This window comes from Garra rufa, chromosome 14 (assembly GCF_049309525.1).
Source record: "Garra rufa chromosome 14, GarRuf1.0, whole genome shotgun sequence".
Lineage (NCBI taxonomy): Eukaryota > Metazoa > Chordata > Actinopteri > Cypriniformes > Cyprinidae > Garra > Garra rufa.
The window spans coordinates 32,512,970-32,527,893 of NC_133374.1; the positions used below are offsets into that span (position 1 = coordinate 32,512,970).

At 36.7% G+C, this 14,924-nt stretch overlaps 1 protein-coding gene across 1 annotated transcript in view; it reads right to left on the minus strand.

Moving 5' to 3' along the window:
• Positions 1 to 9,854: 9,854 nt before the first annotated feature.
• Positions 9,855 to 14,924, minus strand: part of gab2 (GRB2-associated binding protein 2) — a 123,105-nt gene continuing 118,035 nt past the window's right edge. The window contains exon 10 of the mRNA XM_073817372.1: positions 9,855 to 14,873. Within this exon, the coding sequence (XP_073673473.1) occupies positions 14,730 to 14,873 (144 nt within the window). The 3' untranslated portion in view covers positions 9,855 to 14,729. The remainder of the gene's footprint in view (positions 14,874 to 14,924) is intronic.

Genomic DNA, 14,924 nt, shown 5'->3' on the forward strand with positions numbered 1-14,924 from the left:
TATAACATTAATGAGGATCATTAAGTCAAAGTTAAAAAGCATAACATTTTAATGGTCCTAAAAACAAGCTCATTTTCAAAATGAAATGCGACTTGGATGTCCATACAGAATAACTTTTACATCTGAGCTTCATAACAATAATAATAATCATGATGAACAAAATTACACATTTTATAGAATCACTTTTCTCAATATGGGGTCAACAGTTTCTGTCTTAAGGCAAAGTGGCTCTGACAAACAACACAAAATTACAAAGATCTCTTTATTTTTGTTCTTCCACTGAGAAGAAACACTTTGTCTTCAATGATGCTTTTGTTTTGCATGGCCTTGACCGATGATACTATCATGCAAAACAAACCCTAACAGAAATGCATGGATCTTGCCACGTCACCTCTGCAGTTAAAAATCAAATTACACCTATTAGGGGCTATCAGGTTTGAGCGGTGTCCAAATGCACACATCAGTCTGTCTTCTAAAAGCCAGAGCTGGGAGGAATATGTTTTGCTGAGCTGACAAGATTATGACATTTTACTATAATACAAGAAGAATGGTGACATCTATCTCTAGGTTTAGATCTTGACCTGTTGTCAGGCAACCAATGAAAGTCCCAGAGGGTCACTAACTGTATCATCCTATTTGTGTGATAGGGTGGGGCATAATATAGACCACGCACATTGTCTAGTGACAATTCACATGCTACCAATTTATTACATAGAAAGTTTAACTGGTTAATGTGTTATTTAATTTGTTATTATTTATAACAACAGACTAGGATATCGTATAGTTTAGAATAACGGTCTCACTAAAGTCATAAACAACATCAAACCGGTTGCTAACTTGTACTAATTCATTTTAACTTACCACGGGTCGTGACCGGTTGCCATTGCTTTTCAGCCAAAGTGCGGTTATTCGCCTGCGCAGACATTCATCGATCACTCCGCATGGAGCATTACGCTATGCCGTACCGTTATCTTCCGGAGAAAATCCTCCGCATTGGGCATTCATTGATTTACTCTGACCCTTTTGGTCTCAGTCTCAAAGAATCATCCCATCCTGTGCGCTACAAGCTTCGTGTGGCCGTGTTTTGCTCTTGGACCCGCCTCCTCCTCCTAGTCCTGCGAGGTATCGATGCGGTTTAATAAACGGCTCTTACTGTTAAGCCAACGGTTTGTCCCATAGATGTCACGCTTTGTCGCAGTGTTTTAAAACAAGGATTCTGGAAGAAAAAAGTAACAGAATGTTACAAACGCAGTTTGTTCTATGATAACGCCTTCTTAAGAGCGTTTCAATGAATGTGTAAGCTGCATGTGTTTGTGTAGTTGCGGATTTTTGATTCTGACTGAGCGCCAGGGATTCTGGGAGTTGAAGTTCTCTAGTATAATGCGGGCGCACACTTGCACAAACACGGTTATTAGTTATTTTAATTATTATATATTACAGTATTTATTTAATGGTTGATTTAAAAATCAACTACAGTTATCAAATGTAAATTACAGTTTAGATTATTTTAGCACATGCCAGTGGTCACATCGGGAAACCGAGATCCAATTTGAATAAGATCGAACAATTATAATATTGTAGAATCTAAACATTGCATTTGTCCCATTACTGTTAAAACATTTTTTTTCTGGAATTTGCGTGTTGTTGAGCCACTGAGCGATTTTAAACTGTGAAGTATGCCATCGGTTACAATTGTAACTGTAATTAATTATAAAACATACTTTTAATTACTTTTTTGAAACTTTTGTTATTATTATTATTATTATTGAAGAAACATATTTGTTTAATATCCAAGAAATAAAATACAAGTGCACACTTAGAGATGGAAATGAAATGTTTAATGCATTTAAAGTCAAAGTCACCATGCAGTATCTTGTTTTCTTTTGTAAGAAAGGAGTTATTTTATGACGCAGTACAATGGAAATACCGAATGACGTAATGTAACGTCATTGCACCAACACATTTACCGGTAAATAAACGTTTATAAAGGAGATGCATATAAATGCCAATTGAAATTGCAAACACATGCACATTTAATGTTAGAATATATTAGTATTATGTTCTTCCCCAGTGTACAGCCTACCTATTGTTACATTATTGCTGTAGGCTACTGATTGTTGCCAGTTTGTTGATGTTACATATAAACAACAAAACTCACCTTTTGTGGAAATGACCTTGTTTTGTAATCCAGGTGCTAAACTCGTGCAAAGAATAGATTACACTAATGGCACTGAACAAATCCAAAATAACCCTGGTCTCAGCATGTTTTCCTCTGTAAATCCACTGCTGCAGTAGGCAGTTCCTCACAGGACGGTCCTGGAGGGGTCAGTGCGATCTGCACAACTGCTAATGTTCGTCACACGCATCCCTTCAGCATGCTGGGATTGTTTTTGTATGGATTGTTTATGGCACATGCACGATCATTTACTGCCCAAAAGTCACTATGCTAATTCTAGCAGTTCTTCGCAGTCGCAGTGTCATTACGGCATCAGCTGTTAGAGCAACCAGCACTCTTAAAGCTACAGTAATCACATTAGTCAGGGTAAGATAGTTATAATTTTCCACGACTATCCCTGCTAAAAAAACAGCTAAAACCAGCCTAGGCTGACTAGCCTGGCCAGGCTGGGAAAGTGGCCAAAACCCCTCTAAAACCAGCCTGCTGACCAGCTTGACCAGCTAAAACCAGCCAACCAGCCTAGGCTGGTTTTAGCTGTTTTTTTCAGCAGGGGTGACTGTAAGGGATATAGATATAAAAGAAAAAAAAAATATTTCAGTCCAGTAGAATAATGATGACAACAGTCCAGGTGGTAATATGCACATAAGACGGGAATGGTGAGTCGATGAAAACACACTACTACTCTGAGCCAGAAATCGCAATCGAAATACTTTCTGAGGACACTCTTATAAATAAAGGTGCTTTAAAAGATTCTTCACAACGATGCCATAGAAGAACCATTTTTGGTTCCACAAAGAACCATTCAGTCAAAGGTTTTTAAAGAACCATCTCTTTCTTACCTTTTTATAATCTGAAGAACCTGCTTTCGCCACAAAGAACCTTTTGTGAAACAGAAAGGTTCTTCAGATGTTAAAGGTTCTTTATGAAACCATTTAGACAAAAAAGGTTCTTTTATGGCATCGTAAAGATCTCTTGATCTGGAAAGCATCTCTTGATCTGGAAAGCATGTGTATAAACGTCTGGCAGACGATTGTAAGATGCCAGTTTTACATAGATTTTAATCCATAAACATCTTAAAGACATCTAATAGACGTCTATTTGACATCTGATAGGAAACATCTAATAGACGTATTGCAGATGAGCAAACTACGTCTTGAAGATGTCTTGCAGATGTAAATGCAGACGTCAAATAGACCTCTCCAAGATGTACGTGTGCTATCAGGGTAGTTACTTCTCACAAATAGTAACTAAGTTAGTAACTGAAGTACATAATTGTAAAAGTAACTGATTACCAGAGAAAGTAACTATTGTGTTACTTTAAAAAAAAAAAAAGTTCAAGTATGTCAAATAACTCGGATATCCCCAATATTAATATGAAAATATAAATAAAATATAAATAAATAAAACATTGTGCACTAATCTACACTATATTAATGTTGCTGTGGGATGTGTGATGGATGACAAGATGTTTGGGGTAGGGGCACTGGTTGGGAGCTTTGAAGTTAAAATTGTGTATAATGCATATTGACTGTTAAATATGTATTTTAGGTATGGAACAGGCAGAAGACTTGAAATGTCCAACTTTCTATCTGATTAATACAAGTAATTACCTTCCTCTAAAGCAGGTTTTCACTACTATGTTCCTGGAGTCCATGTGCACTTTTGGGGTGGCTCCAGGACAAAACACTCCTTTAAAGTATGGCAAGCCGTTTTGACTTTTATCATTCTCAGGATATGATTTCTTGATATCAACAATCCAGTTATTACTAGAAAAAATGTTTATTCTTTATCAACAATTCAAAATGCTAATTCTTATATCCTGAGAATAAATAATTGTGCCATATTTAAAGTGGCTGGTGAGAAGTTGTGTTTCCTAGTATAGCCACAGGAGGACAGCAGATATCTTGTGAACATAACAAACTGTCATCAGCATGTTTGATCTTTAAGGGAACCAATATGAAAATTATTTAAAAAAAAATCAAAATCATTTACTCACCTTTATGCTATTTAAACCCATATGACTTTGTTGTGTAGAACATTTAGCATAATGCAAACACAGCTCTTATCCATACAATGAAAGCTGGGTCCATTAATACCTGAGATGGAAAGTAATGTCTGTGGTAACACTTTACAATAAGGTTCATTAGTTAAACATTAGTTAATGTATTAACTAACATGAACTAACCAAGAGCAATACATTTGTTACTGTATTTACTAATCTTTATTAACGTTTGTTAATGGAAATACAGTTGTTCATTGTTTGTTCATGTTAGTTCACACTGCATTAACTAATGTTAACAAAATTTTTATAATGTATTAGTAAATGTTGAAACTAACATTAACAAAGATTAATAAATGCTGTATAAGTGCTGTTCATTATTAGTTCATGTTAACTAATGTGGTTAACTAATGTTAACTAATGAACCTTATTGTAAAGTGTTACCATGTCTGTTAACTTAAAGGGATAGTTCACTTAAAAATAATCATTTACTCTCTTTTTGCCTCACTGACTTTTTTTTTTTAAATCTGTGGAACACAAATTTTTATGTTTGTTATGTTTATTTATTTTTTATTAACAAACATTCTTATAAATGTCATTTCTTGTGTGTTACACACAAAAAAAGTCATGTACAGGTGCATCTCAATAAATCGTGAAAAAGTTCATTTATTTCAGTAATTCAACTCAAATTGTGAAACTCATGTATTAAATAAATTCAATGCACACAGACTTAAGTAGTTTAAGTCTTTGGTTCTTTCAATTGTGATGATTTGGCTCACATTTAACAAAAATCTCAACAAATTAGAAAATGGTGACATGCCAATCAGCTAATCAATTAAAATGACCTGCAAAGGTTTTCTGAACCTTCAAAATGGTCTCTCAGTTTGGTTCACTAGGCTACACAATCATGGGGAAGACTGCTGATCTGACAGTTGTCCAGAAGACAATAATTGACACCCTTCACAAAGAGGGTAAGCCACAAACATTCGTTGCCAAAGAAGCTGGCTGTTCACAGAGTGCTGTATCCAAGCATGTTAACAGAAAGTTGAGTGGAAGGAAAAAGTGTGGAAGAAAAAGATGCACAACCAACTGAGAGAACCGCAGCCTTGAGAGGCTTGTCAAGCAAAATCGATTCAAGAATTAGGGTGAACTTCACAAGGAATGGACTGAGGCTGGGATCAAGGCATCAAGACCACACACAGACATGTCAAGGAATTTGGTAGTTGTCGTATTCCTCTTGTTAAGCCACTCTTGAACCACAGACAACATCAGAGGCGTCTTACCTGGGCTATGGAGAAAAAGAAATGGACTGTTGCAAAGTGGTCCAAAGTCCTCTTTTCAGATGAGAGCAAGTTTTGTATTTCATTTAGAAACCAAGGTCCTAGAGTCTGGAGGAAGGGTGGAGAAGCTCATAGCCCAAGTTGCTTGAAGTCCAGTGTTAAGTTTCCACAGTCTGTGATGATTTGGGGTGCAATGTCATCTGCTGGTGTTGGTCCACTGTGTTGTTTGAAAATCAAAGTCACTGCACCCCATTTACCAAGATTTTAGATTTTAGAGCACTTCATGCTTCCTTCTGCTGATCAGCTTTTTAAAGACGCTGATTTCGTTTTCCAGCAGGATTTGGCACCTGCTCACACTGCCAAAAGCACCAAAAGTTGGTTAAATGACCATAGTGTTTGTGTGCTTGACTGGCCAGCAAACCCACCAGACCTGAACCCCATAGACAATCTATAGCAGGGATCCTCAAATCTTACCCTGGAGGTCCAATGCGCTGCAGAGTTTAGCTCTAACCCTAATCAAACACACCTGAGAATGCTAATCAAGGTCTTCAGGATCATTAGAGAATCACAGGTAGGTGCGTTTGATCAGGGTTGGAGCTAAACTCTGCAGTGCATTGGACCTCCAGGGTAAGATTTGAGGAACCCTGATCTATAGGGTACTGTCAAGAGGAAAATGAGAAACAAGAGACCAAAAAAACGCAGATGAGCTGAAGGCCACTGTCAAAGAAACCTGGGCTTCCATACCACATATCACCTCCATGCCACGCCAAATTGAGGTAGTAATTAAAGCAAAAGCATAAAGGAGCCCCTACTAAGTATTGAGTATACAGTAAATGAACATACTTTCAAGAAGGCCGACAATTCACTAAAAAAGTTATTTTTTATTGGTCTTATGAAGTGTTCTAATTTGTTGAGATAGTGAATTGATGGGTTTTTGTAAAATGTCAGCCAAATCATCACAATTAAATTAAATTAAATTAAATTTATTATATATATATATATATATATATATATATATATATATATATATATGTATAAAATCTCAATCTAAATCATTTACTCACCTTTATGTCATTTAAACCCATATGACTTTGTTCTGTGGAACACAAAATGAGAACATTTAGCATAATGTAAACACAGCTCTTATCTTTACAATGAAAGTTAAAGCTGGGTCCATTAATACCTGAGATGGAAAGTAATGTGTGTTAACTTAAAGGGATAGCTCAAATAAAAAATGTATAATCATTTACTTTTTTATTTCCTCACCTTCCTTCCTTTCCTGACTTTTTTTTTTAATCTGTAGAACACAAATTTTTATGTGTGTAATGTTTGGTTATTTTTTATTAACAAACATTCTTATAAATGTAATTTTTTTGTGTGTTCCACAGTCATGTATGTCATACGGGATATGAGGATGAGTTAACAATGACCGAAAATAATATAAAACAAAAACTGGCCATTGTATCATGTCTGCATCATCAACAACAAGATGTAATGCAGCAGCCAAAGTGTTCATTAATTTGTAATTTTTATTTAATTTTGTTACTGGATATGTATCAGGCAATTCCATGCTTTCAGAAAAGCACACTTACTATTTCTGCAGTATGCAGTGCACTGTTTGCAATGTTTCAAAATGACCCAAAGCAATATCAACACTTCTTTAACATCTCTTTCATTACTCCTTATTTGATCAGAATGCAAATGTCAAGACATTTTGAACAAAACTGTAATGTAAAAAGCTCACTGAATTATGACATCAACCTTTAATAGATATAAATAATAGCAGGCTGTATTCCATATATTGATTGCACTATATCTTGCAAGGTCAGATGTGTTTATCACTCAGTAATGGTATCTAAAGATCTACTATGATGCAGAATGAGTCATTCCAGCCTGTGCCAGTAGGGGTCAGTGGGGTTTTGGGGATGTTCAGACTGCAGGAGTCACAGGGAGTGGCCCATTATCTGCACCGTCATGGTGTGGGCAAATAACTAACATCAGCCTGTTACTCATCACAACAGCACTGGACAGCCTTGGGACAACAAACTGACAGTGAGTAGTGAAAAACATGAAAGTTTTTTGTTTAACACTTGAACTAGCGCACATAACATTATACTACGTAGCCATGCCATTTGAAGATGGCCAGATTTTTAATATTACACCTATACTATGTTTGGATTGCATTATTTTTATCTTGAGTTCAAATTCCCCAGATTGTTCCAGATATTTGGAACGCTTACATTTTACTATTTTAGTAGTTGTGTCTCTTGTAAATATGTCAAAAATATGCATAGGATGCTGGAAATGGTCTGAAGTCTTTACTCGTAAATTACCTTTTCAAAAATACCGGTAAATTTGTTCTGGTAATTTACAGATAACTTATAAGAAGTTGTAACATTACCACTGAATTACCCGTAATGTGCTCTGTGTCAGGGTTGCTAGGTCTGCGTGACAAAACTAGCCCAATGGCCAATCAAAAATAGCCCAATGACCATATCCCAAAATATCAAAATGGAAAATATGCATTGCAAAGTACATATTTTACAGTCACTGTTGAAAATGATTATATCATGGTCATAAACACAGCTCAAGAGCTCTTACCAGTGTCCCTCCTTCACAAAACTTAACATCTACCGTAGTTTTATCATTGGTAGTTTATAAAATATTATATAAAACAACTGTTGCAGCAATTATTAGAAAATGGAAGAAATTCAAGATGTCAATCTTCCTCGGACTGGGGCTCCATGCAAGATCTCGCCTCGTGGAGTATCAGTGATCCTGAGAAAGGTGAGGGATCAGCCTAGAACTACAATTGAGGATCTGGTCAATGACCTGAAGAGAGCTGGGACCACAGTCTCAACGTTTACCATTAGTAACACACTACACCGTCTGAAGTTTGCCAAAGACCATCTAGATAATCCAGAGAAGGCATGGGAGAAGGTCATGTGGTCAGATGAGACCAAAATAGAACTTTTTGGTATAAACTCAACTCGCTGTGTTTGGGGGAAGAAGAAGGATGAGTACAATCCCAAGAACAACATCCCAACCGTGATTTTTTTGGATTTTTTTTTAAGATTCTGTCTCTCACAGTTGAGGTGTACCTACGATGAAAATAACAGATCTCGCCATTCTTTGTAAGTGGGAAAACTTGAAAAATCAAAAGCCGGGGGGTGAAAACTTTTGAACAGGATGAAGATGTCCAAACTTTTCTTATTTTGTTGAAATATAATTTTTTTACCTCATTTAGTACTGCCCTTCATAAGCAACAGAAGATACTTGCATGTTTCCTGGAAAACAAATGAAGTACAACTTACCTTGATCTTTGAATTCGAAAAGTTTTCACCCCCCGGCTCTTAATGCATCTTGTTTCCTTCTGGAGCATCAGTGAATGTTTGAACCTTTTTTAATAGCTGTGTTTGAGTCCCTCAACTGTCCTCAGTGTGAAAAGATGGATCTCAAAATCATACAGTCACTGCTGGAAAGGGTTCAAATATGCAAAATGCTTGAAAACTGAAGAATCTGCAGGACCTGGAGGCTTTTTCTGAAGAACAGTGCTTAGTTTAACTGTTCAGAACAAATAAGGGACTCATGAACAACCATCACAAAACACAAAAACAGTCATAGATCATCCTGGTAGACAAAGTATTAAAAAACAAGGGTTCCCAAACTTTTAAAGGGAGATATTTTTGTCTTGTGGACTATATGTAAACATCTTTTATGTAAAATATCTTACTCAGGACAGTATTAAAAAAAAAAAAAAAAAAACATGCATTCATGCAAAATTATTCACATTTTCACAGATTCTGCAATGGATTTCCCAAACTTTCGCATGCCACTGTATGATGTCTGTATCGGAGTGGATTGTGGAGGTATAGAGGTGGAGTATCTCTATGAGAAAATCACTAATAAACACTTCTGAAGCGTACAAGCATGGTAAACCTTTGTGAATTACGGTCCTAGTGAACTAGGTCTCAGTCATTGACTTCATACAGCAGACCACGTGTGTTTTAGATCTGATCTTTAGAACTGACTGTTCGTGCTGTTATCAGTCATGATGAAATTGGATCTGTTTGTCGAAAGAGTGTAGTCAGTTTCCAGTATCTACATCAGTTGCCATAGCAATGACATAGACATCAGTATGGTCTCATGCTGCCCTAACGTCTTTTCAGAAAGATTTTATTGATGTGATAAGCGCAGTGATGTAATAGTAGGAAACTCTAGATTTTCTTGCAACCACAACTTTCCAAGCTAACGGATATTGATCGTAAGTTGTATTAGCCTGTAAGCTTCAGCCAGAGAATTAACTGTAATTGTTTACTCTGTTTGATAAAATGGGTTTTAATTTTTTTGCAGTTCAAAACGAGAACAACACGACAAAAGACAGACATCTCAAATGTACCACATTTGACCATTTTACTGGCTTTGCTTGGCATATTGCTTCACAAAATCAGCACACATAGCATAAATTAATGTTAGTAGAGCCACAAGTTCATTCTTTGTACATCTTTCGTCCACCTGCAAAACACATAATAAATTAATAAATTAATTCACAAGCGACCAAGAGTTGAACAGAAATGCTTTACAGAAAAGTCCACTCAGTTAATGACATTTGTCAAAGTAGTTTTTCTCGTTTGCCCTGCTTTGACCCTTTAACAAACTACAGCATAAATTCTACTACAGCTCACACACAAGTATATTCATTTACTAGTACTCTCCCATAACAATACATTACATATTTTCAGAATAGAAAAAGACATTAAGAAACCAATTTTAGCCTGGAAGTTCACTTCAACATCAATGAACCGGTAAGGCCAATGCCAGTGCCGCTAAATGTCCCACAAAGTTTAACATCATAAAATAATGGCAGTCTTTTAAAGCACATTTTTAAATAATCCACCAAACACATGAAAGGATTTGGATCTAACAGACAATCTACACAAGGCTTATTTAACAAGTCCAGACCACTTACGACCTCATATGTAAAGTTTAAACTTAAGCTTAATACAAAATGGTTTTGGAATATGAAATGATGAGTTCAAAGGCAAATAAAGTGTCTCCCACACTGCTAGAAATGGAGTATTTGGAGGTCCCAGCCCGCCATAAAATACTGAGTGAAATGTCAAACTCTACAGTCGTCTTTATTAAAAATTAATAGTGGGCTATTTTGATTTCTGAATCAGAACTGAATATGGAATTTTTAACCCCTAAACTTGAGCAAGCAATTGTTTAAATATAATTACATTTCTAGCAAATCTCCTTTACCTTAAATAATGCTAATATTATCATATTCTCACGCATTTAGGCTGCTGAACAAAATGTCATCATACTCAAAGCAATTGGCACTGTTGTCCAACAAAACAGTGTTTTAATAGAACTACGTCTCCACAGCTGAACCATTGTTTAACATGAAAAAAAAAAACTACATCACAGTTTAACAGCGAAGTGTGTAATTTCTGTGCCCCTTCATTATGCTCCATGTCCAACATTGTTCAGAAAACAGCTAGTTCAGCCCAAAAACCGTGTAAGGTGTCACGAAAACAACATCCCCCAAGTCCTTTCGCTAATCTCAACAGGCATAAAGCATGTCTGATTTACAGCTACAGCTGCTTGCCAGTTTGCTGAAACTAGGAATAGTTTATATTTGGATGCCTTTTGTTGTAATAACTTTGTAAGATAATTCAAACTGCTCTGAGAGCAAAGTATGTAATAATTTAAAATGCTGATAAATGTGATTTTACTGTCTATACAGCCCCTCTGACAAAACCATAGCTTGACGGACTTCAACAAACAGTATGTTTTTATTAGTATATGAATAGATCACCTATTGTTGTTTTTTGAATATGTACGTTTGCTCTAACCTATTCCGTAATGACAGCCACAGAAGCAATGTGTTTTAGGGAAAAACAGTCACAATATCCCTATTCAGACTGCATGCAAAGTAAACAACTGCCCACTGAATACTCTGAAGTGCATATCTGTCAAGCTAAAAGGAGAAGGTTTGTTAGTTAGCACACATTGGCGTATTAAAAAGCCCTTAGCTTAGAAGGATCTGGAGCCTTAAAGGAATAGTTCACCCAAAAAGAAAAATTTTGTCATTTACTTACTCTTACACTAGAGAGGTATTTACGACCGTTGCGCTTGCGTTTCATGTCTTTTGCAACGTCTCGCACATGAGCTCTGTGTTTTTAAGACGGAGTGTCAAGTTTTTCTGAACCAAGTTTTTTTTTTTACTTAAACACGCAGCGTCACTCATCAATGTCAAAGTAGTAAGTAATGGAGTAGTAACCCCTGATAGCACATATACGTCAAAAAGATGTCTGTTTGACGTCTGCATTTACATCTGGAAGACATATTTTTTAGAGTGTTTGCTCATCTGCAATATGTCTATAGGACATTCCTATCAGATGTAAAATAGACGTCTATTAGATGTCTTTAAGATGTTTATGATTTACAATGTATGTAAAACTGACATCTTACAGACGTCTGTCAGATGTTTGTACAAAGCAGATGCTTTCCAGATCAAGTGATCTTTAACAGACATCTTGTAGACGTACGTGTGCTATCTGGGAACATCCATATTTCATTTCTATTAATGCCCTGATAGCACACGTACATCTCGGAGATGTCCATTTGACGTCTGCAATTACATCTGCAAGACGTCTATTGGACGTTTCCTATCAGATGTCAAATAGACGTCTATTAGATGTCTTTAAGATGTTAAGAATTAGAATGTATGTAAAACTGACATCTGTCAGACGTTTGTACACAGCAGATGCTTTCCACATAAAGAGATCTTTAACAGACATCTTGCAGACATGTGTGCCATCTGGGTAATGGAGTAGTAACCCTGATAGCACACATACATCACAAAGACGTCTATTTAACATCTGCATTTACATCTGCAAGACGTAGTTTGCTCATCTGCAATACGTCTATTGGACATTTTCTATCAGATGTCAAATAGATGTCTATTAGATGTCTTTAAGATGTTTATGATTTACAGTGTATGTAAAACTGACATCTTACAGATGTCTGCCAAATGCTTTCCAGATCAAGAGCTCTTTAACAGACATCTTGTATGTGTGCTATCTGGGTATACTGCAACACCCCTATATAGATCAACAACCCAGAAAGCACACATACGTCTGCAAGATGTCTGTTAAAGATCATTTGATCTGGAAATCATCTGCTGTGTACAAACATCTGACAGACATCTGTAAGATGTCAGTTTTACATACATTCTAAATGATAAACATCCTAAAGACCTTTCACACCTGTAGATCGATTTCTCTGTTCCGAAACAGGGATTAAAATTATTACAATGTTGCGTTTTATTCTTGATGCGGTTCGATTTCACACAGCAAAGTTTCTAAATGGACCAAATGTGTTAATACATATCTTCTCATTGGTCAACGTTCCACTGGTTATTTTCCGGGATTCTGCTCAGCTGTCATCCGTCAGGATGGAACAACAACATCTTTGCGGGTTTATTGTTGCATTTTTTGTAGCAGTTGTTGTATTTATTTATAATTTTGAGCAGGAGTCCATGATTTGTAGGAAAAACATTTTTTAAATGCACCTACTACAAAGAGAGCAATAAGATGGCATTATAAAATGCAAAGGCGCGCTTTCATTTTAAATATTAAAGACGTGCCCACACAGACATTTACAGGTTCATTTTAGAAGGTATTAGCTAAACAACAAAGCTACTGCTTTTCCCGGAACTGTAATTACCCATTATACATGTGATAGCCTGTTCGTTCATCATACAACCGAACCGCTCCAGAGTTCGTTTTCAATCGAGCCGAGACCACCTCGTATCCGAGTGTGATTGCTGTGTTCACATATGCCCAAACGAACTGAGCTAAGGGGGGAAACGCCCCAGGTTCCGAAACAAAGTGGCAGGTGTGAAAGCACTCTAATAGACGTCTATTTGACATCTGATAGGAAAAGTCCTATAGACATATTGCAGATGAGCAAACACTCAAAAAATATGTCTTGCAGATGTAAATGCAGACGTCAAATAGACATCTTGTCTTGTGCTGTCATATAGATGTCTGGTAGCACACGTACATCTCGAAGACGTCTATTTGACGTCTGCATTTACATCTGCAAAGACATCTGCAAGACATAGTTTGCTCATCTGCCAAACACAGCAGATGCTTCCAGATCAAGTGATCTTTAACAGACATCTTGCAGATGCACATGTGCTATCTGGGATAATTAGTAAAATGACGATTTAAATTTTTGTGTGAACTTTTTACAAAGGATTAAAATTGAACTTTTTTAGTGGTTGCGTGTGAGCTTTGCATTTACAATGCATCATTTAAGCGTTCTGTGCACAGACCACCTCCTGAGATGATCTGAGTTTGATTCACTTTAAAAAGGGTTTGGTTTGCATTCACATATAAGCCAATATTCATATGAACTGTCAGTGTGAAAACACCTGATTTTTTTAAATGTAAAAGCTACAAGGATCTCTCTTTCAGACTTTTTCTACATAGCTTGACTCAAAATTGAAAAAAAAGTGACCTTCCCTCTTCCGCTGAATTAACAGACAAGCTGTAATTCAAGTTGGCAGGCACAAAATCGTGAATTCAGAAGATCGTCTGTTTGAAGTGCTGTTCTGCCCCTTATAACACTGTTAAAGCTGAGGTGTGTAATTTCTGCGCAACGAGTGCCACTAAACAGATAAAAATGTTGAGTTTCAAACAGGTTTCCTGAACACGCCCCTTGTATGCCATTGGTCAGACAGCCCGCCCCAAACTAACACAATTGGTTAAGCCAGTGTTGCTATGTCAGGCTGGTCAGGATGCTCAAACAAACAGAGCAATGTTTTGATAGCGTCACAGTGTTTACACTTTTCTGGGGTAATCAAACGAGAAATGGATTTCTAGCTGTCTCTGAATTTTAAGATGTGATGAAAGTATTTTAACATTGAAAATAAATTGCACACGTCACCTATAACTAGATTTAAATATTCACTGCTTATGGGTTTTGCTCACACTCAGAGAGAGAGCAAGTAGAAGTAGCTAAAGTTCGGTTGCACTGCACTTTGAAAAGTTAAACATGTCTAACTTGCATGGCAAGACAGTCTAGGAGGTTCAGTGGAGTTTTTAGTCCTCAAAAGACCAAATGATGTGGATCTATGGCTTTAGTTGGTGTATCATTCGCTATTTTGTCACAGGTAAATCAGTTTGTATCACGGTGTAACAGTATAAGAGCATTTCGAGTGACAGGGAGGAACACATTCAGTGTGAATGTTTGAAAATCATCAGGACTTGATGCCTTTAGCCGGCTCGCTTGACTGTCGCACATCTGTCCACTCCTGCATGGTGTTCTGAAGGGCCTGGGTCTTCTCTTTGTCCACTTGGACGTAGTCCACTTTTTCATCTGAGGTTACTGAAGAGGTGGACGGCTATGGGATAGAGAAATGGTATAGATTGTGAAAGGATGTAAAGGCCAAAGA